Consider the following 22,965-nt stretch of genomic DNA (forward strand, 5'->3'; position numbering starts at 1 on the left):
TTATTCCTCCCTTTGTTTCCTATCCAGGAGAGGACCTTTCCTGTTATCCCATGACCGATTACTTTGATTAAGAGTCTGTGGTGAGGGACCTTCTCACAGACTTTCCAAAAAATCTAAGTACACTATATCCAACAGCTGACCCTTTTCCACGTGCTGGTTGACCCCCTAAAAAAATTCTTGTAGATGGGTGAGGCATGATTTCCCTTTACAGTAACCATGCCGACTCTTCCCCCAACAAATTGTATTTGTTTCACTTTTCACTCAGAAGAAGCAGAGTGCATCACTTGCACCAACTGGTGCGCAAAAGGCCCACCTAGAGAGGGTGCCTCAGCCCCCAGTGATGACAGAGATATGGACATAAAACACTATGGCTCAGGAGCAGCGGAGCCCACCTGGAAACCTGCAGGTACCTGGAAACAGACTTTTAAAAAACAATGTCTTTAGTCTGCAGCTATCAAACCGAGGAAGAAGGTTTTGCTGAAGAATGTGATGGACAAAGATGTGAACCCTTGGAAAGTGAAATACCCTGAATACTGATAATGCAGAGACCTGCCGCAGAGTGGTTTCAGGACAGAGGGAAGATCACCCAAGTTTGCCTTTGCATACTGTATAAAATATAAAGCTCTGCAGGTGATTGGTCCCATGCCACCACCAATGAAATACCTCCCCCACAATCCCAAAAGTTTGCAATTTTATTTTTTGGCAGATATAGTCGAAGTGATCGTCGTGGATGTAAAGAGAAGCCACGGAGTCGTGTGTTTTGGTTGAAGCGAGGTGTCTACATTCAGGGTGAAGGAATGGCAGAGGGAGGGCTCTGCTCTTGCTCCTCTTCCCACAAATGCTGCTGGTTGCACTTGGCTCTCATTAGTATTCTTGTGTCCTAGCAGTGAGAGTTCCTGGCTGCCAGTGAATCTGATCCAATGCGCAGAGCCTCGGGAGTCTATAAATACTTCACATTCTGCACATAAAACCAAACCCAACAAAGAGAGAGACACTGTTCCTGGTTTACTACGTTCCATTCAGGTCCCAGCACTTGGTGCAAAGGAATTTACTTCCCATTGTAAAGCGGCTGCACCATTCTCCTCCCTTCTGTCTTCTTAGGAGTCTTAATAAACTTCCCCTTCATTTTTCCCCATCGGTGTATTAATCATCGCCTTCCCACATGAGCCCATTTCTCTTGCTGCCACATTCCCTTCATCTGCAGCTATTTCCGGAAAGCAAAGATCTCCCGTGTTTTTGGTCCCCGCTTGCCTTCGTTTCCTGGATTGGGAGAAGGCACTTCCGTCATCCCCCCGTAAGGGCAGCTCTCAGATTCAGGATGGTGTCCAGAACACTCCACAGCAGGGATGTAGCCACTGTCCCACATGCCTGTCCCACACAGCTTACACAGGTCATGCAGACTACAGGGGATCCGGGGTAACAGGCGAAACTGATAAAGCAAACTCCTAGCCTGGAGCGGGAGACAAGGATATCAGCTGTTAGAAATTCAGCCAGAGCTTGGGCTGCCTAATGATCCATCCTGTGTAAGACTCAGATTAAGCTACACTGGAAGTATTAAGTATTCTCAACATCTACAGTAAGGTGGCCATGAAAGGAATACAAATCTAGGCTCATGCATGAAAGCTAAATGAGGCTGAGGGAGATGTGTCCACTCCATGAATTCAGGACACGTCAGCGGTACCAGGCTCCTGGCCCTGGGTGCTGAAATACTGAAGTTAACCACAGAGCTGGTCCAGTCCGGGCCGCAGTGCAGGACTCCCTCATGCTGGCTGCCCTGCCGGCATGCCTCAGCCCTGTTCCGAGGGACTGCTAAGGCAAGAGGGAACGGCTGTCTCCACAGCTTATTTACCCTCCAGCCTTTCTGCTGAAGCTGCCCATAGCAAGGGGGTGTGCATGCGGGGGGCGGGGCATTAAGGAACTGAACTGACACCATCACCACATTTCCCATAAACCACCGGTCAGTGTCATGCGACCTGCAGTCACTTCTGGCCTGGGCAAGGCCAGGAGCCATGACACCAAGATGAGCGGCAGTGGCCCCCCTTTCCACGCTCTTGAGTTCGGGTTTCATTTAGGCCATTTTGTACAGGGCTGGTGTCTTCTGGACACCCGGAAATGATTAACAGTTTGACTCCAGAACAAGCTAACCCCACCATCCCACCCCCTCGACACCTGCAATAGCTTCAACTCCCGGTGTTCTTGAAATGCTGAAATCTCTGGCTGCCGAGTCAGCCGCCGTCAGCACATTGGCATTTACCTTCCTGAGTACAAGTTCCCCATTCATGTGCATGGCCAGGTTACCGAAATGCAGCAGCATCTGATCAGTGGCCAGCTGCTGCTCAATGACATCATCCCCATAAATCACCACGATGGCCACGCAGATAAAGAGATGGAAATAGTCCGTCTGCAATGAGAAAGCAGGAGTTTGGGATTACAGGAGGGGAGGGCGGAGGAATGGCTAGAGCTCCCCCCAGCTCCACACAAACACACACAGATTGCTTTTTCCAAAAGGAGCGCCATTTGCGCTCATGCTTGTTCCGGTTCTGGCTGAGCACACGCAAACGGGGAGTAGGAGGAGGATTCTGCACTGTAACTGAGTCACTCAAGTCTGCTGCCTTCAAAGGACAGATGTGAAGTTTGGACCACACTTTTCAGACGTGGCTAGTGACTGACTGCCCAGCTGGACGCACCATGCAGGGCCTGATCATCAGAGGAGGGGGGCTCAGAACCTTCTGAGAAGTCAGGCCTCTTCGCAGTGTCTCAAGTTAAATTCAGGCATCCAAAACCCCCGGTCGTCTGTATAAGTTTTGGCCTTAATGCTCGCTTGTCTTCCACAGCGGGAAAAGAGGAAGAAAGCAGCACAGACCATGGATAGAGAATACAGGGCTGACAGTCACCTGACCGCACCAGCCAACCAGCACGTCCAAGGTCCTCATTTTGTTAAGAGGTTCCAGAGGGGTAGCCGTGTTAGTCTGTACACAGCAAAAACAACAAGAGTCCCGTAGCACCTTAAAGACTAACACATTTCTGCGGGCATAAGCTTTTGTGCGGGCATAAGCTTTTGTGGGCTGCAGCAGTTGCATCTGACGAAGTGGGTTGCAGCCCACGAAAGCTTATGCCTGCAGAACTGTGTTGGTCTTTAAGGTGCTACAGCACTCTCGTTGATTTTGCTAAGAGTGAGTCTCGTGGAGTTGTCCCCAGTCTGTCACTGCTTGTCTGGCAAGTTTTCTTTCAGAGAGCACGTGACAGTCCAGGAGGAACAGTCCCCTCAGACAGATACCCCCCTAAATTCCCCTCTCTCACATGCACACACATGCTCCCAACACACAGGTAAATACAGAAATAAACGCCCAGTTAATGCAGGCTGCTGAAGAAACCAGTGCAGCTGTCAGTGCCCCCTCACTCCCAGCACAGAGAGGAGCTCCATCTCATGCTCTCTCTGCCACTTGGTCCTGTGGCTAGTCTTGCAAGAAACTTGGGAACCAGCCTTTGCAAGTCCTCAGAGCAGCAATTCAGGACTTGAGGAAAACCGTCTGCAGTTCATCTTTCAGAGACCCTTCAACCTGATCAGTTGTGACAGCAGCCAGATCAGCCCAAGAAGGCAGTAATGAGCCAAGTCAGGGTGCAATTTGCATTAATTTAAGTTACTTTAGAGGCAAGTGTCAGGGGATCAAACCCAGCAGATTGTCAAGACTGGAAAATTGTGCTTTAAGTGTGTCACAATCAGCTGGGAGCAGGGGGCATGGAAGGGAGACTGGATGCCCACAGACACACCTGCACTAGATCCTTGTCTACACAGCATATCGCATGTCAGCAGTGAAAGTAGCAACACTTCCAATCGAACATCGCCGCCCCATTATGTTCTGTACACATCTTCTGTGGTCTAACCTGATAATGAGCCCAACATGCTTCCCACATACGCAGAGCCTCAGCCTCTGGAAACTCGCGTTTGAAACACAGGAGGATCCAGCGATGACAGAAGAGCATCTGCAACCCGTCCTCTCCCAGGGAGATGAGGTGCTGATAGAAACGCAGGTGCATGAGTCGCAACAGCTCTCGTAGGTACATCTGAAAACACATGCAGTCACTCAGCGGGGCCACTGCCTCATGGGCATGGACACACCCAGCATCCCCCATCCCCAGGAACCTGTGAGCCACTCAACACAGCACTCTGGAACTGGGCCCCATCCTTTCCCCTCCATTGTGCTGTTAGCAGACCAGACTTGGTTATGTTGGCAGTGGAGACAAAGCTGTATCGAGGCCACTGTGGAAGTTTAGAAAGGAAGAGCCGAGAGAGAAGAAGAAAATCTCCACCCCTGGTTTTGTCTTAACAATGTTAACGGAAAGGAAGCCTGGGAGCTGGGCTAAGGAAGGGAGCTGGGAGCACAGCAAGGAGGGGCTGGTTTGGGCAGCTTCTTTGAGTGGAGACGAGATGCTGGGAAAGTTACTTTGCAAAATTAACCCATTCAGCGATGTCTGGATCTGTACAATAGCGAGTCTCATGTCACAATCACGTCCAGAGAAGTTTGGCAAAGTGACACGGAAGCTAAATGTTGCCATGGTGACCAGCACATCACTAGTCAGGCGTGGAAGAGAAATGGTGGGACTGGCCAGGATGCTAACCAGAGAGGATTCAGCATTCCCTCTGCAGTCAGAGGTGTCCTTAGGCTCCCAGTGGTGAAAGGAACCGTTACACAGAGTAGACCCAACCTTTAGGTTTTGTAAAAATAAGGTTTTATACAAACCTTGACATTAATAGAAATGGTTTCCTGGCAGATTTAAAACAAGTTGTCACAGAGTTTGCAATTTATACTGAATCAATCTTCTGCCACATTTGAAACTCAAATGCTGCAGAATTATACTTCTGTCCTGGACTGGTGGGTTTCCACCATCCAAGCCAAATGAAGTACAAAGGATAAGCTAGCAGTAGCCCTGGAGTACATTAGAGTGTAAAAAGATAAATCATTCTGACTCAAACTTATGGTGGTAAGAGAATTTGGGATTTTAAAAACATTTTTCATCTGACAATGTCCTGTTAATAGTTGCCACTAACTCATCCCAGTTTACCCAGGGCACCTGTCACCCCCTCTCCCCCCAGTGCATTTACTCTCCCAGGAATATAGGCTTTGCATGCTGGAGCCATAGCAGATGCCTAGCTAATGGTTTCATGTATTTGTTTTATGGTATTTTTTGAGGAAGCTGGGGGTGGAGGGTAAAGGAAGTGAACAAAGAGAGCCCATCGCTCAGAGCCTCACCAGCTGTTTCTCCATATCTTCATCCCGGGGGGAACTGATGAAGATAGTGTTCTGCATCAAACCCACGAAGCACCAGAAAGTGTCTGACTCATCCAGGACCTCTGCCAGAATGGGGGCAACCAGGTCGGACATCCCCTGGGAGTAGCCAATGGTAGGATTATACACTGCGTAGTTCAGCAAGATTCTCCTAGAGGAGACATTCAACAGGAGAGGGTGAGATCCAGGGGATGCCAGTCACAGAGGACCTCAGTCACCCTTCTCTCTCTACCTCCCACCCTACCTATGGAATCAGACGAGGTGTAAAAGATCAATACATCTCTTGCCATTTAAGGACATCTGGAATCTGAAGAAGAAATGAGCTTTTGAACAGCTCTACAAGACGTAGCATCCCACAGGGCAGCCTGCTCTCCAGGGCTGCATCTAGAACTGTAATATAGTTGCACTTAATTGTGTATAGGGAAGAGAGCTTGTATAGTGAAGGCAATATGTCTATGGCACACTCCTAGGGGATTAGGTCGGCTTGTGCTGGTTCAGGAGAGGTCTCCGGTGAGCTGACAAGGGTTCTGAATGGCAACAGTCATCAGAGATCATCATCTCGGCAGAACTCATTAAGCCCCCCTTTCCCAAGCTGGGGGCTGGCTCCATTTGAGAGGTGGGGCAGAGGAGAGGTACATTCAGAGTGGGGAAGGCAACACGAAGAGGCTCAGCTATGGAAGCACATATGGCCGGGCTCTGAGAAATCTCCAGTGGACGGAGACCACTTGGCCCCACGCAGCTGTGGAGTGACAGAGAATGGGAGCGTATGGGAGAGGGTGTGCGTGAAGCAGCAATATAAAAGTCAGAAAGCAAAAGGGAGAGAGGGTTACAGAACAGGAGCTGAAGTGATAAAGAACAGAGGAGCCAGAGGAGCAAGGCTGCCCACGTGCTCTTCCGCAATGCTCAGATCCGCGGTATTCAGACACAAAGCCAACTATTTCCCAAGCACGCTCAGAAGCCCGGCTGTGGCATACACAGGGTCACATGCCCTCGAGCGCGGCACTAGAGCGCTCGGCCTTCCACCTGGTCAGCGAGAAGTTGGACACTGCACACATCCTGCCACCCACAACAATCCCATCACTTCTCATGCTCCAGCAGCAACTCAATTCCCAGCTGCCTTCACCTCTTGTCTTCTCTGTCCCCATGGGTCACCACAGCCAGAGAGAGGCGGTGAGGGTAGGAGACGCAGGGACAGCATCACGGGGTGCAGGCTGCCCTGCCCATGGTGTCCCTTAGCAGATGTTTTCAAGCTTCTCTCCCTAGGCTACCGCAGTCCTTACAGAGTTTATTATATATTCAGTAGGGTTCCTTGCTTGGGATGCTGGGGAAAGATATTGTCCAGCTGAAAGAAGCATCACCTCATGGCTTCCACATTTGGGTTGTCCTCGCCACGGAAGAACTGGTTGCTGCGGTCAGTCCTCACCACGTCTTTGTCAACCGTGAACTGCACGTTACGCCAGAACTCTTTGTGCTCATCCGGAGTCATCGAAAGCCTGAAAATTAAGCAGCGACATGAGCACACCTGACAGGCACATGTGTACAAGGAACAACGGGCCCAATCAGGAAAGAGTCTGGGCATCACAGCCTGGGGGGCAGAGACCAGTCCCTCCCTCTCCAGTCATCTCTCATCACCGAAAGAGGGCTCCAAAGCTTGCCTGGAACAGCTGCTCAATGTAGCAATGCCCAGGCAATTACAACCCTGGCTTTGAGCAAGCTTGCTCCAAAGAATTCAAATGACTTGACATGAATGAAATGGCACCAGCTCGAAGTGCTCAGGAAGTCAGCCATGGCAGAGAAGTTCCCTTTATTCACACCACTTGTAGTCGTGCCTCCCTAGCAGACTCCCCTCAGCGGGTCTCAGGGCAAGGCTGTAATTCAGTCTTGGCACATTCTTGTTTCAGGATCAGTCAGATGAGATGAGATGAGATGAGGTGAGCAGGGTGGGGCCCAGCTCTAGCAAGGGCTTCTTCCTGCTCACCTTTTCTGTTGGATCTCAAAGTATTCCCTCCTCTTCTGCACCCGCAGCGCCTCCCTCTCCTCAGACGTGGACTCGTGGCTGTAGTAGCGCAGCATGAAGGGCCAGACCTCACCCCGGATAGAGACGTCAATCCCGCCAAAGAAAATGGCCTGTAGGATGGTGCAAAAGTTGCAATAAATACCACTGTTAAATTTCCAAACACCACAGCAAGGAATCGCCAGACCTTGCACGATGGGGGCTTCACCGCTTTCTCCTGACAAGTAATGCCTTGATTCAAATTCCTGCAATTTGCACGTTTATATGGAAAGCACTAGCCTTCTAATCCCATATGAGAGACAAATCAGGCTCATTTCAATGTCAACAACATGCCCCCTCCCAGAGCGGCTCTATGATTAACGTGTCGCTCTCATGTCACGGCTTAATCCCCAATCTTGGAGACGCTGCATTTCTCAGCAAACTTTTCTCTAAGGACTTGGACTCAGTACTGGTCCAAAGCCTTGCATTATTTGACACAGGAGCCTTGATCGCTTTCTTTGGTTTGTTCATGCTGCATGGTAAAGCATGTCTGGAATTGGACAATAGGCCACTTATTCCACCAGGTAGAAGCAGGACAGTAAACCCTCTCTGCTCAGAAAGATGTTCCATTAGTTTGCCTCTAGCTGACTTGATTGCATTCCCAGCGAGTCTTCCAACCAAGCACCATACACAATAGTCTCCCAGGATAAAGACGATCAGTGCCTGCCACAGCATGAAGCAAACTGCTTCAATTGCTACCTGGGGCCTTTCCAGCGAAGGAAAGAGCAAACGGACCAAGGCAGCGGCTGACATCCCCTCACCTTGCGCAGCTTGTATTCCTCTTCTACCTGTCCAGAGTCATTCAGGTGACTGAGCCAGGCAGTGACATCCAGACGCTTGTATGTGTTCTCCTCCGGATGGGTCTCTGAGGATGGCAGCTTGGGGCGGCGGATTGAGAACTGCATGCAGGTCTTCTCGTCAGTAAGCTGCTGAATGGGAGACAGAACAGCAGCAAAGTTCCTAAACCAACAGGTTTTAAAGCAGGAGATCCTGTTAGCGCAGCTCCCTTAGGATTAGCAGCCAAGAGCTGGCATTCAGGAGGGAGGGGAAGGTTTCTGTGGAACACCAACCATCAGAAAAACAAGAGCGAGTGGAGTCATTAAAAATCAGCACTGCATACCAGCTTCATTTAGAAAAACAGTTTCTTTCCACTCCTCCCCCAACCTTATCCCTGGTCTGAACCAAATTAATGCTGCTTCCAGCAAAACTTCACTCTGCTAGGAATGCCTGCCATAAATTACATACGATTGGCCAGACACGAAAGGGTTGCTATTAGGCAAGCTGGAACTGCACTGCCAGGCTCTCTCTGAGGGCACTCATGATCCCAGTGCAAAACCGCAGCTGACATTTAATTTCAAAATCAAAGGTTGCTCAATGCAAAAGTGAGCCCATGCTACCATAATAAGGAAAGCAGCAGGGGGCTCGGTGAGAAGGAAGGGAATTTAAAAATCACTTTCTAATAAGCACAGACACTATCTTAAACAGCTAATTAAAGAGCTCTTCTCACATCTGCATGGAGATTGAGCAAAATATGGCAAAGTGCCTTGTCAAAACATTGTTTTCAAATGCAGAGTGCCAGGCTCCACAAAATGGATGGGAGACGCACAGAATTTCAGATCTAATACTGCTGATTTGCCAGCCATCTAGCTGCCTCCCACCAGCAGCCCCTTTAGCTACGGTATCTAGCAAAGCAGACACCTAAGCACGCCTTTCGGATGATCAGGTGCAGCAGGGAGTGAAGATTTGGCCGGCTGTTGCATCTCCCTAAATTGTCCAAGCACATCAGAAAGCAACAATGGGTTAGTTACATTAAGACGCCACTTTAAGCACCGCTACCCCACCCACGGCTAAAACCGCAGGTCTAACAGATAGACCCGCCATCTTTTGGGACATCTGCACCTCCCCAGGCCTGGCTCGGTTACCTGGTCTTTGAGATGGGTCTCCGTGCAGTATTTCCATTGCTGAAACACCTCCGACAGTTTATCCAGGCCACCATGGTGAAAGTGGAAGATCTTGTATTGACTCTCCCTGCTAGCAACAACCAGCTGCCCGCTGGTGCATGCCTCATCGCTGAAGGGCAATCAAAGGGGGAGAACAATTCACATTTAAGAGGGGGTTTTATGGCCCAGAATAACGTGGGGTGAGGGTGGACAGCAGGCTAGAAAGAGACGAGCACACACAAGTTGCCTCTTGCTGAAGGAGGCAGAACTTTTCTGCAGCCCAGGGAACGAGGTTGCATGGGGACCTACTGACAGCAGATGATGCTCTATGGGAATCTGGCTGTGCCTGATAGCATTGCTCCTGTCCCTTCCCCCGCCAGGTCAAAACACTGGACTACACAAAGGAACTAAACTCCTGCCAGGTGCTGGGGGCAAACAGTGCACACAGAGCCAGTTCCTGGGGATGTGGGAACTCTGCAAATGACACCTCTCAGGGTCCAATACGAACGGTGGGGGGGGGGGGGTGGGGTGGGGAGGGAAAGCTGCAGCCCAGTATTTATCATTAGGAAGAAGACAGGAGCAGCAGGGAGAGCACAGAGGAGTGGGGGAGGGGAAGTCCTGAAGATGGAGCTGTTCCCCACCCCCAAGCTATTCTCTCTCTTCTGAAGACCAGACCAGCACTGGGCACCTTCAAAGATTTCCTCAAGGGATTCCTCTAGGCCAGAAAGAGCCCTGCCTGGAGGTCAGCTAGTTCAGCAGGCTGCACTTGCACTCAGGTGGAGAACACGACTGGAGAAAGGCTCCAGAAGAGACTTTCTGAAACAACTGGTCTCCACACAAGCCAGCTCCCGCTACCCTGACAAGTCTCACACTCACCCTCCCCAAACCCGCGTGTCACTATGATGGGTGGAGGCCACAACACAGATAGAAGATCTAGAACTACTTTTCTTACCTAAAGAAAAGGCGAAGGGACCTCATTTGTCCAAGGTCCACTCTGAAGACCCCACAGATCTGCTCCAGGGCAAACACCTTTTGCTGCTCGTCCCATTTGGAGTTCTGAGCTCGCCTGTTGTTCTCCGGGAACTGGGCACTGCTGTCAAGGCTGGAAGTGGAGCTGTTTGAGCAGGTCACGTGATTGTCACACGTCTCCCTACACAGCAGAGAGGGGCAAAACTAGTAGTGCGTTAACCAGAGAGCCAGGCTATGTATGATGTGACAGTAACGTTGGTCTCTACTGGGGACAAACGGCTTTGGCTAACGGAGCTACGAGGCAGAACTCTATGCAGTTCGGGGACGGTGCTAAATGTTATTCCGAACAGAATGATTTTAAAGTGCAGCAGCTCTCCCCTTCCCCCAACCAATCACCCAGAAGGTCGGTACTCAGAAGAGCCCTCCTACTTGCTGCCAGTGTTCAAAGAGCGGATAGGGTTTGGGAAGGTGCTGGAGACGGTCCATGTCTCCCAGACATACAGCAGTTTGGAGGGGTAAAATTAAGACAGAGGCTTCAAAGTTAACCCACTGAGATGGAGGCAGTTCACACTCGGTGGAGGGAAATCCTGCCCACTGCTCCACAAGGAAGCAGATGTCAATTGTTGTGTGATAGGTGCAATTTGGAGAGCCAGTCCAAGGCCATTTTCCTTCCCTCCCTAGCTTGTGTCATGGAGCTCAGATCTGCAGGCGCCCCTCATACCACTGTGCATAGCAGCTGATGGATCCCCTAGCTTTTCCATCCTGGGTAACAGGGGCACAGATGACTGGCAGGTACTGCCGCAGCTCCACTAGCACAGAGTGGATAAGGTATGGACAGACAGACTTTTTTTCTCAACTGCCCTAGAGAACTCAGCTGCTCAGGGCCCTGACTGGACTAGGATCTGTGGGGCACACTGAGAACGCAGCACTGACTGGAGAACTCAATTGGTATGTTCTCTCTGTAGCTAGAATGACTAGAAAAAAATTTAATAAACGCATAAAATTGTGAGGCAGTGTCTCCCTTGTTAGGGCACATTTCCTGATACTCACTTGCAAGGGGGCCCAACAAGCCTAGTTTCATATCTGCAGACTTCAAAAAATGGTTTCCACATCCACGCTTGAAACTTTGGATAGTGAAGTGGTAAATTACAGACAAGCCTTTAACCCAGTAAGTAGTAAAGACAGTGAGTCAGACTCTGCTTTCTCATAAACTAAGCAGCTGAGTGGAGGATATATTTGTGCCCAAAGGATAGTTTGGGTTTAGGTTAACACCCCCCCCCCCCAACCATGCCCGGCACCTCCCCCCCCCAAATCTGTGCACTGGGAATTAGTGAATCTGAAGCTGTGACCCCTTGGCTCTTAAAAAGGCCAATCCATCTGAACAGTCTTTAAGGGAGCCCTGAATGGGTTCCACTGTGAAATTATGGTTTGCAAAACAAGGCAAGGAGCAGGTATAAAGCCAGCCCCCTGCCATGCCACTTTATGCAATGTTTTCTAATCCGCTTATCTAACAATGTAGGCACTGAACACTGAAAATCACACACTCAGCATGTATCTGCGGCACAGCCCATCACTAGGCTTCCCAGGCCCAGCCACACTGCTCCATAACAGGGACAATCCGGCTCTGGGGCAAGCCTCATGTCCAGCAACCAGGTCGCTGCATTCCAAGGCACAGGTCTCTGGACATCTCAGTTCGTTGTGGGTTACATTTTGAACAGAGTCCTAATGCGCAGCCTAGTTCAACTGTATGGCTTGAAAGCTCAGCACCCAGACACATGGGAAATAAACCCGCAGCTTCTTCTCTCATCTGGTGTTTAAATAAGGCTGGAATAAAATCTGTTCCATCTTAGTCAGATGAGTGAGTTGCCCTACTTAGCGTGTGAACATTCTGCAGCAAAAACTGCCCGGAAGAATGGTCCAAACCAAAAGTAGCATCTGAGCCAGTCTGGGGCTTTGAGATCTTAGGATGAGACTTGGCAGTATCATACCGTGAGCAGACATCACACGTCTCCACCAAGATAAATAGAACAAGGGCGTCAACCCGGCAAGAAAGGAGTTTTCAGGAGGTAGCCCTGCCTCTGAGGAAGGCAGCTGGATCCTGCCAGTGTTCAATTAAAATTAGAGCTAGAATGTCATCTATGCTGCAAGCAGATTTCCAGGATTTAATTATATTTGGTTTTGTGAAAATCAAGTATTATTTTATCTGGTAAATCTGTGGCATGGAATGCCTCCCAGAAATACACCACCATACATTCATGTAAATGAGTCCTGGCACAGAACACCCTGCACTGGACTGCCTGTAACAAGCAGCTACGGCTTATGGAGCAACACTGAGTTAAAAACACAGCTGGTTACACATGATTTTCCTGGAAGAAATGACCCAAACTAGTTTAAAAACTAAGCAGAGCCAACCATGAGTTCTGAAACCCTTGCGAAGATGCACTGGTCAGTAAGAGAAGAGGATGGAACCCAGTAGTATGAGGACACTTTCTAGTGTGGCTTTCTTATTGCAGAAGCAACAACCCACAACATTCAAAAATGTGGGAATCACAGGATCAACGTTAAGTACTCCCATGCCAAGGAGCAGCACTGAGTCTGTGTCCTGGGCATCGTGTCTGCTCCTAAACTGGAGAAGTGTTATGAGTCATACATAAAAAGCGCGGCACTGCTAGTTGCAGTTACCTGTACTATTCACAACGTGTGGTGTCAGAGAGCCAACTAATGTCTCACAAATTTAGTACTGGGAGACCTTAGCTGCAAATGGAGTTATTGGCACCACCACATTTTCTGGAATTGTTTCTGAAAGACAACGTTTACAAATAGCCATTAGTCACTGGTTTTCAGAAGACATTTCAGCTAGTAACAACTTTGTTCATGCAACCACTTTAAGTGAAGGAGACCTGAAGCAGAGCATGTGTGGATTTACCACCTCTGGACTCCAAAAACCAACAAGAACTTAGAGCTTCAGCATGCGGCAAAAGTGTGCAGACAAGGGAGACTCTTAAATGTTCTTCCTGTTTTTGAACATGAACTGTAAGGAGGACACACAGTCACACACAGTCCCCTTCTAAGAAGAGAGAACAGAGGAGCTGGTAAATGCACATGTTAACAGAAATGCTCATGACAGATTATATATTGTATATAAAATTCCAAAAACATTCAACGATTCAGATTGTTCACAACTAATGATTAAGAATAAAACCTCCGTGTTTTATCTTTAGAAGCATAAATGCTCTCCCCTTTGTACATCCTAACGATGAATGCCTCTGAAAAGACTTCATAGCTTTGTAATTTAATTTTAACAGTTATCTTACACTCAGACCAGTTTTTTCCTTTGCAGTGACTGAATATTAGAGGTACGGTCATTGTTAATTTAGTTTGCTTTTTGAGAGTCAACTATAACTACCCCACAAAAGCCACAGACGTCAGGAGAGAATTTCCAGATTTGTTAGTTTATCACTGAAAAGTTCGATTATTGCATCTGTTAGACCTGAGCCTTGTACCAGACTGTCCTCTTCAGGAACAGCACAAGCTCTGTCCAAGCAAATAGTTGAAAAAACATTCCAGGGAGATATTAGCTTATAGGACCCAATGAAAATAGACAGACACGTGATTTGCAACACACTGCAGTTAAAACAAGTCACAACCAGTGCTATGGTCCCTGAGAACGCAAGGGACTTGGAGAAAAAAACAAAAACTTTATCAGCAGCATCAGCAAAACCTAATGCAGGAAACCCACCGGAACAGACACATTCGTGATTTCACTTAAGCATCTCCCTCCTTAAGTCTCTGCTCTTTTGCCTCAAAACAAGCCTCATTCTTGTTAGTTAGAAACAACAGATGGTGATGTACTGCCACAAGTATTTTCTCTTGGGTAATTAATGATCAACTGTGTACACATTCCACCCATTTCAGTGTCCACAACCCTTAGAGAGAGACTATGCAAGGCAATAACCCCGTCACACTAGTCGTTTTAATGTCCAAAGCTATGCGGGAGCTAGTTTTGAGCACATAATGTCAGCAGAATTTACCACTACTACTACAGCAGTAGTGTCTGACTCGCTATCTTGTAAAGCGCTCAGACACCAACAGTGTAGTGCAATATAAAGCCAGATTATTTCTGTTGCGGTAACACCCTAAATTCCTAATCAGGACCAGAGCCACCCTGTGCAAGGCCCTGCATGAACACACAGGAAGATAGTTCGTAAGCTCTTTGAGGCAAGGGTTATCTTGAAACAAAGGTGTAACAAGAGTAACATCTGGAGGAAGGGGGACTGATGTTACAGTAATACAACTGGGTGGTTACAGAGGCTGACAACGTGCACCACTGGATTCCGATCTATTCTCTTGTTATGACCAAATCCTGGTTGGCTAATTTCTTACAGGCATCATACCAAAGCAGGTCTTTAGATCTCCAACCCATCCCCACCCCTATAACCCACAACTTTCATTGTGGAGTGTCAGCTCAAAACATGACAGATGAGTGTCTGGTGGAAGGTCTGAGTAACATATTCAAACAGGGAGCAGTAACTAGGTTAAAACCTGCGCTAAGTCACCCTTAGGCTGATAAGATCTGGAACATATGCAAAAAACTTTGCATAATCTTAATACGCTTGTACAGATTCAGTTCATGCTGATGTTTGTGAATGGTTAAAATAAAAAATTAAGTTATTTGACATTGAGAAAAATGAACTTTAACTTCTTAAGTTTATGTCAAAATAAACAAACATGGACACATATAAGGACACATATGTAAGCATGTGGAAAAACAGCAGACTGTCTGTCTGTCTGTCTCACTCCTGTAAATCCATCTCGTCTTTGGCAGAAAGACTTCATAAGACATCACACCAGAAAGTGCTTGAATGCCAACGTGGATTTTCTGAAGCCTTGTTCCACAAGCTTTCCATTGATCTATTTGCTTTCGAAACATAAATTTCCCCACACTGAACTGCACTAAATGCTATTTAGTAGCTAATTAACTTTCCGTGCTGAAAACCTCCTGTAATTGCACTTCTTTCACCTTTTTTAGCCTTTGTCCTCCAGGGAGCTGACGCTGTCCTAGAGCATTTGTTCTGCTCGTTCCTAGCTTACAAGCCCAAGTTCTTTCCTGACAAGAGAGACTGCCAATCATGGCTGCAGAGGTCATCGGAGACCAAATTAGGAGCACTATACTCCCGGCAAATTTGCTTGGCTTAGCTCAGTGTAAGGGGAAAATAAATGGTTATGAAAAATAATTTTCCTCATTGAAATCCAATGCTAGGCAGAGGACTGAACAGCCCTTTTAGAAGATATGTGACCATTAAATATGTTCAGAGCATGGAGCGGTTTACATTTGGACTGCACGGACATGTGTGCCTCACGAAACAGAAAGAGAAGAAAGCCTTGCAACTAGCACTTGCATAAGCGTCCATCACTTCATCTGCACAGACCACAGGAGAAGGCAGCAGCTTTTAGAGTCGCCCTTTCCTCTCCCTGCCCACAAGACACTAACAGTACGATCAGGGATGGCGTTCCCTGAGCATTAAACTCCAGGAACACAAGTGTGACAAATAAAGCGCTGCAGTCCTGGGCAGCAAAAAGGATGGACGGAAACCTGACTGTGCCACTCTGCTTTTTGATGGGCACAACACGTTTGTTCTTGAGGCGCAAAGATCAAACAGTTTGGTCTGGTCTGGTCTAAGTGCACACTTCAATCCAAGATGAAAGTACAGCAGCTTTTCCTCTCCCAATGCACAGCTTGCCCCAAGCTCAGAGTCAGGCACAACATCCATTTCAAATGTCAGCCAGTGGTTTATCACCCAAAATCAGTGGATATAAAAGCAAGTCTGAGAACGCAGCTCTCTCCATAGCAGCACAGGGGTGCTCCTTTCCTGCCCGAGCTCAATATAAACCGTTGAGCAAGACGGCTCACTACACTGTAGGCTTTGTTGCCTACTAATTCCTACCGTGGAATAGTAGTGACCTGGAGGGAAGCAGAATGGATCTGGCTGGCAATAAGGGCATTATGAGAACAGCCCTCGCCCTGTCCAAAAGGTCTCCTAACTACTATACAATAAATTAAAGGAAAACCAAATAAACGGACAATTCTTGACTTGATTATTTTGAATTTAAATGGGAAGGAAAAAAGCCCTCAGGCATTTGTAGTGGATCCATCTCTGTCCTTTGCCAATCAAACTGCAGAATTTAACACTAACACTAACACACACACACACACACACACACACACACACACACACACACACACGTAATCTTTTCCAAAGATCAGACTGATAAACCAGTGAAGTCTGCTTAGGTATAACCAAAGCAAAGGTTTTCTCCTTAAGCTTTTGTTAGATGTGGGTAATAGCGACAGGGCTAACAGTTCGAGGCTTATGAATAAAAACACACAGTCCCTGAAAAGCCAACATAACGAATCATTTATACCGTTCAATGATGCAAACTTTGTCTTCGTTTTAAAGGAAAGTATTTCAAAAGCTGAATGACAGATTTTGACAATATTTCATACAGAGAAGGGGCACCTCAGGCCAGGCCTTTAATTCATTAATAAATCAATCAAAATGTAACACTTAAAAAAATTCCTGAGATGGAAAAAGTGATTTCTCAGCAAAGGCCAAAGACGAATGTTTACCTTTCAGCCTGGAAAATGGGAGTGTTCTTAGTAGTGTTTATTTTATTTTTAAAATCAATGGATTTCTTTGGTGGTGGTGGGTTTTTTCTTTTTGCAGTTCCATCCATGTAAAAATAAAATTGTAAACTAATTATACTAATTACAATCAAGCCTTCGAAACTGCAGTCCCTTGAAAGCCCTGAAGATTATCTTTGTCCTTATATTCTTTGCACCAAGCAATGAAATGGGAATTCAGGAGGTTTTCTACTCTCCACGTTCTGTGCTGCTGTTGACGCAAAGTTAGCACAGTCAGCACCACCCAGTCAGAATCTTTCTGCCATTACAAAACCATGTTAGAGACTTCCCCACGGGAAAAAGTTTCTCCAAGGTAGCAGAAGAGAGAGGGGGAAGAGGACAGCTGACTAAAAGGTTATTCTAGAGGGCTATAGTGAGTGCTTAAAATTGTTATTATGCAAGGACTGAGCCAAGGTGATAGACTACATAAATTCCTTTGCATACCACTGCAAGGGTTTAGAAAGGGCCCTTGTTGTTCTAATCGAGGTAAAGCAATCTTTCCCCACAAGACCATCTTAAATTTTAAAACAGAGTACCTGCAAGCACAGTTTATCGCCAGTATTGATTAGGGTCTCTGGGTGTTACCAGAATACAAAAAACTAACAACGATAATACCACCAATTACCTGGAAAAACTCATTTTCTTGTAGTGCCTCTTACAGCCACCTGGTGCTGCTGTCCTTTCTTTTAATCCTACCAAGCAGACTTGGCTTCTCAAAGCGCACCCTTGTGGGATCCAATGGGGCCATGTGCACAGTTGCCCGAAGGGGGACGGGAAACCATGTGGTGCCATTGAAGTCCTTTTGCTGTTGAGAATGAATCTGCTTCATTATGTTCTAGTCTACACGCCATTTTTGTACTGCCTCATCGGCTTAGAAAGATACAGGGAAAGTGGCACAGTTCCCTAGCGTGGATGAAGTTCAGCAATATGCAGGGGCCCATAACTTATCCTCATTATGGGAATGTGTTTCTAAACTGGTACAGTTACAGCAACACGAAGCTGTATGTAGACAAGCCCTACGTTTTATTAGCTAAGGTGGGATACCACCGATGACTCTGAAATGCCATTCCTGACAGATGAGCTGTTTGTTGAAGAAACATGGAGTGAATGGCTTGGAGTCCAGAAGAACTGCACATAGCGCTGAGCCTGCTCAGATGTTTACAGGAAACCACCATATCTTTTGCCCCCAGGAAAAGGTTATTTTGCCAAAAAGCAAAGCTCCTTAAGTGATTCTCACTTCCTAGGATATGGCAAACATGTGGGAAAGACACTGTCACTCAAAGGAAGCAGGGCTTTAGAACACAACTACTAGGACGCGGTATTTCAGTTGTACTATGGAAGTGAATAATTAGTGGCCTTTCCGGTTTGGTGGTTGTCCACATAACACTGTCTGGCCAAAGGGGAAGTTTCTACTCAGGACCAGAATAGCAGCGGATGCTGCACATCAGATGTGAGGGGTAACAGCTGCACTCTAAGACCCGTACAGTATATTCATTCAAAATGCACCATGGCACCTAAATGCATATCTAACACTTCTAAAAACCAAGACCTTTCGATGCGTCACGTGTGTCCTTCCACTGCGCCTTACGGGAGAGAAATGAAGCAAATGTTTCCCCACTGTCCTTGATCTGAAGGCAGCCGCATGCTCAGATCTCTCAGAAGGGGGAAGGTCAGAGGCCATGTCCCTCGAGATGCGGTTCTGCAGCAGCAGCACCATGCTAGGCGCTTTATGCAAGGGTTTCTTGGGTTATTTGATCCATCAGGAGATGGCCCTGCATCTGCTTCGGGAAGATCACCTGCACAAGCCATCCCTCTGCATTAGTCTGAAGGTGGATGTGAGCAGCAATAATTGTTTGCACAGAGAGTGAGAGATGCTGGTCACAATCCTGACATTCCTCCATCTGCTGAGAACAAAGGTAAGCAGCAGAAGCACCACGCTGGCAGATGGCTAAAAGCTATCGCGACACGTCATTTTCTTGCCTCCCAAATGCTCACATTGGTTACATTTCCGCGTCTAAGAGAAGGGGGGCTGGGGCGGAGCGGAGCAGACACTCTTCCTCTTGGGCATCTCTCAGGCAGAAGCCAGCTCACCTGGCTTTGGCCGCACGTAGCAGTGCTGGGAAAAGTCTGCCATCTGCTGGTCACACGAACACCTCTGCTTGCTGACTTCTACAGGGAGCTTTAAGGGGCAGCATTTGGGTCTTTTAAAAGCTCTGCTAAAAAAAACCCAAAGCTCGAGTTTTCATTATTTTAGGTACAGGCTGGCACTTGCTGCCAATCTCTAGGCGTTATAGTACAGAGCAACAGGACAACATGCCCAGCCCTGCACTGCAGAGAACTAGCCTGCATGCTCCCCCACACGAAATGTGCAGGCAGACCTCTGGCACTGGAGACGGACACTTTGAATTCCCTCCACCCCGCAGGGCTAATCGCCAAGTCCAAAGGAAGTTCAGAGCCAAGCATTTGTGCAGAGTCTGGGTGGCTTCCAGAGATGCCCTGGGCAAGTCAAGTGTCTCCTTGGGAACTGCATCTTTGCAGAGCATTTGAGACAAAGATGGCACAGGGAAAACACAATGGGGCTGAAAACCGGGTCACCATTCAATCTGCTCTTTCAAAGCAAGTGCATTAATTGTGAAGAGACAAAGTTAATTTTAAAAGCAAGAGTTAGAGCTGCTGACAACTCCAGAAAAGCTTTGGAAGGCATTACAGGCAGTCCGTTGGCATCTCCTAAAGGTTCTGTTCTTCTTGCCCCCTGATGCTTTATTATTAAGGCTTCCTTCATGTACATAGGGTCTGCATTTCTTAGGAGCTCATCTGCTCTTGCTGCATAGTCCTGAACTCAAGTCCCAAACTAAGAGTCCCCCCTTCTCCGTCGAAACTCTCTCAATGAGCTTCAGTTGGAAGCTGTCACTCTGTTCTCTTCCACAGAATGTGGCAGCATATCAAACTGAAAAAAGGCCTGCCCAAATTAATCCTCCTGCTGTTTAAATATTTATACAGGGCAAGACAGATCCTTCTACCCTTTCACTCTCTTGGTTTTGTCCCACCTTCTTGGTGTTATTGCCTGGAGCACTACCAGATGACACAAAGCACACTAACAACTGCAGGTTAGCCAATGGGGAGGCAGTGTGGCCTAGCATCTAGAACACTGGACTGGGATTTGGGAGACCTGGGTTATACTTCCAGCTCTGCCGCTTACCTTCTGGGTGACCGTGGGCAAGTCACATCACCACCTTGTGCCTCAGTTTCCCCATCTGTAAAACAGGCATAATGAGACTGACTTCCTTTGTAAAGGGTTTTGAGATCTATGGAGGAAAAGCACTACAAGAGCTGCTATTATTAGCCAAACTCTTCCAAGTACGTGACTCTGTTCAGCACCTCTCCGAGCGTGCTATGTCACAACCCTGATGCCTCCAAATCAAAAGGAGGGACAAAAAATGTCTGTGATTTCAGTGGAGCAAGAGCTTCTGGACATTTCTGCAGAGGTCTTGGGTGAGGATGGAGCTACTTGTTTTTCAGGCAGATGTTTTACTTGTAAATTACAGCAAGTTTGAGGGTGACGTGCTGGGGAATTAGAAGAGCCCAAGCCCCAGGAAGTTTGGCAGCCAACTGCCTGCTCCACGGGGCTCATCCCCAAGGCTTACATCAGAAGAAAGTAAGAGCGCATGACACAAGATGCTGCTATAGGTTGCAGGAGGCTTTGAATCCAGAGTTCAGTTCCCACAATTGTACACAAGAATTTAACCACTTCTGCTGTAGCAGTGATGCTGGGGCAGTGTTCAGGAAAGATGAATTCCCAGCCCCCTACAGGCTCCTGAGACTCTGCCAATTCTCACTCATTTCAGCTCATTTTTCCTGTCATTTTTTGCTTTTGGTTCAATCTGCAGAGACCTGAACAACAACCAGCCACTTAGAGGAGCTGCCAAAACAACATGATGCAACAGTGTGCACTCCCTTACCACTAGCTCCAGCCGCCGCCGCTGTCCTCGGTTACTCAGCAGCTCCCCCTGCTCACAAGATAATTTACTGATTAAATCCCAGGGAAGAGGCTTAACAACAGGATGTGCAACACATCTGTAAAAATTGCATCAAGCTGCACTCCAGAGGAGCCTTCTCCTTGCGTTGTGTGTTTCACCCAGACTGTCTGAAAGAAGAGTTTTGTTTCCTTTCTGAACTTATGTCTGGCTAGGACCACCAAGAACTCAGCTACAGCACAGTTCTGCTATGAAAAATGGTTATGTAAAAGTGTCAGCGTCTTACAGATGTAATCTGATGTGTGTGCATCAGAGTCAGATCCGCCGATCTCAGTGACTAACAGATAGAACACTAGGTATTTCTGCCAGCCCTGCAGAGCAAACATAGCCATGGAAGTGTGAGCTGGAGTATATTCCGGCTCATACAGCAGCAGAATTGGTAACGGAGTTCTAATTGAATGGCTGAACGCTGCCTTTAATTCCACCTGTGCAACCCACTGGAGACAATTCTGAGATATGGGTCAGGAGCCCTGGAGCCATAACCCCAACTTAAAGTTAGTGGGAGAATTGACGCCAACAATTGTCCTCACAACAGTTTCTAGCTGCTTGACAGACCCCAGTGATTGCAGCTCATCACAAGTGTGGAAATTTTCTAGTAGTGCTGCCATCCATTATTAGGGGAAACAGCAGTTACCCAGGAGTTACTGGGGCAAAGCACAAAAATTCCTAGTCTCAATGCACAGCACAAAATCCAGTAACAACTCAACAGTCAAGATCTGGCATAACTGTCAGTTAAGCACCTTTGAGAACTTTGGCTAAAAGACATTATATAGAAGAGCCAAATGCTATTCACTGCCCAGGATGAAGGGAGGTACAGTAAACCCAACTTTACTGAGAGGGAAACGGAGGCTACGTAACTTGTCCAAGGTGACACAATAAGTCAGGGACAGAGCACATATCAGAACCCAGGAGTCCTGACTCAGTTCCCTTCGAAAGATCAGACAACCTTCACTGACATCTAACCCAGTAATAATGGTGGAGTGGCAGGGGATGAGGAATGGGAGAGAAAAGAAAGAGAGAACAATTATTTCCAATGCCGCCACCACCAAATGAAATCACTTAAGCAGCTACCATTAATGTTGGCAGCTCACACACTGAACATCTCCCTTCAGGCATGCGAATGCGAACAGCGATAGCAATCTGAGCAGAGAGCAGCTCCCCAAATTCATGAGAGCACATCACACAAGAGAAGGTGCCAGGCTCTACCAAAAGGGAGCTGAGAACGTGTACAGAAACGAGTTCACTCTCCCCTTCACTATTAGCCTCAGGAATTTTGCAAATTGGGAGAAAGCATCAATCACGACACGGGATTCTGACAGCCCTGCAAACTGATAAGCAAAGGATTTATTTAACACTGGGCACTCTCTCTAATTTACAGTCATTTACAACAAATCAGTTTGCTGTTTAACGGTTCACACTGTAGCTAAAATGCCTTTAACTTATTTCCTTACCTCCCCACCCCCATTCTGCACACATCAGCATGTTCCTGCAGGGTCTTCCTTAAGCATGAGGCTGCGGGTTATCACAGGGATGCTCCTGGCTGCGTGCTTTATGGTCGCTGCATTTGAAAGATACATCATATTCCTTATGTGAAATGTGTGCGGCTCAGCACCTGCAATGACTTGGAAATTCCATCTCTTCTGTTCAGTCTTCAGTTCAATGAAATCTCTTGAAGCTATCTTTGCACGTAAGGCATCCAGCACCTGGCACAGTCTGTGCATGTTATAGTTTCCGGGACTCCCACCTTTCTATTGTTCATAGATTTTAAGGCCCAAAGGGATCACTCTGATCTCCCAGTCCAATTCCCTGCAGAACAGGCCAGAGAACCTCACCCAGTAATTCCTGCACAGGCCATAGAATTTTACCCAAAAATTCTGGCATTGAAACCATAACTTCTGGATGAGCAAGTGTTTCACCCATTCCATCTGAGTTCTACAGAGTCTGAGGCACCTGCTGCTTATTTCTAACACCTCATCTAAACAATAGCACAACGTGCTCA

The 22,965-nt window shown here is 47.4% G+C and overlaps 1 protein-coding gene across 3 annotated transcripts in view; it reads right to left on the bottom strand.

The window, feature by feature from the left end:
- Window positions 1-265: 265 nt before the first annotated feature.
- Window positions 266-22,965, bottom strand: part of TBC1D16 (TBC1 domain family member 16) — a 37,897-nt gene continuing 15,197 nt past the window's right edge. For 2 of the 3 annotated variants that reach the window (XM_067547207.1, XM_067547209.1), the window contains 9 exons: window positions 10,234-10,431; window positions 9,264-9,411; window positions 8,103-8,270; window positions 7,267-7,415; window positions 6,647-6,781; window positions 5,253-5,439; window positions 3,886-4,065; window positions 2,255-2,401; window positions 266-1,450 (listed from right to left, as the gene is read on the bottom strand). In XM_067547207.1, the coding sequence (XP_067403308.1) occupies window positions 1,205-1,450; window positions 2,255-2,401; window positions 3,886-4,065; window positions 5,253-5,439; window positions 6,647-6,781; window positions 7,267-7,415; window positions 8,103-8,270; window positions 9,264-9,411; window positions 10,234-10,431 (1,558 nt within the window). In that variant the 3' untranslated portion in view covers window positions 266-1,204. The remainder of the gene's footprint in view (window positions 1,451-2,254; window positions 2,402-3,885; window positions 4,066-5,252; window positions 5,440-6,646; window positions 6,782-7,266; window positions 7,416-8,102; window positions 8,271-9,263; window positions 9,412-10,233; window positions 10,432-22,965) is intronic. The other variant, XM_067547208.1, reaches the window with a different exon arrangement.

The sequence above is a fragment of the Emydura macquarii genome, unplaced genomic scaffold (genome assembly GCF_026122565.2).
Source record: "Emydura macquarii macquarii isolate MOO-44397 ecotype Brisbane River unplaced genomic scaffold, CSIRO-AGI_Emac_v2 contig_1230, whole genome shotgun sequence".
NCBI classification, from domain to species: Eukaryota; Metazoa; Chordata; order Testudines; family Chelidae; genus Emydura; species Emydura macquarii.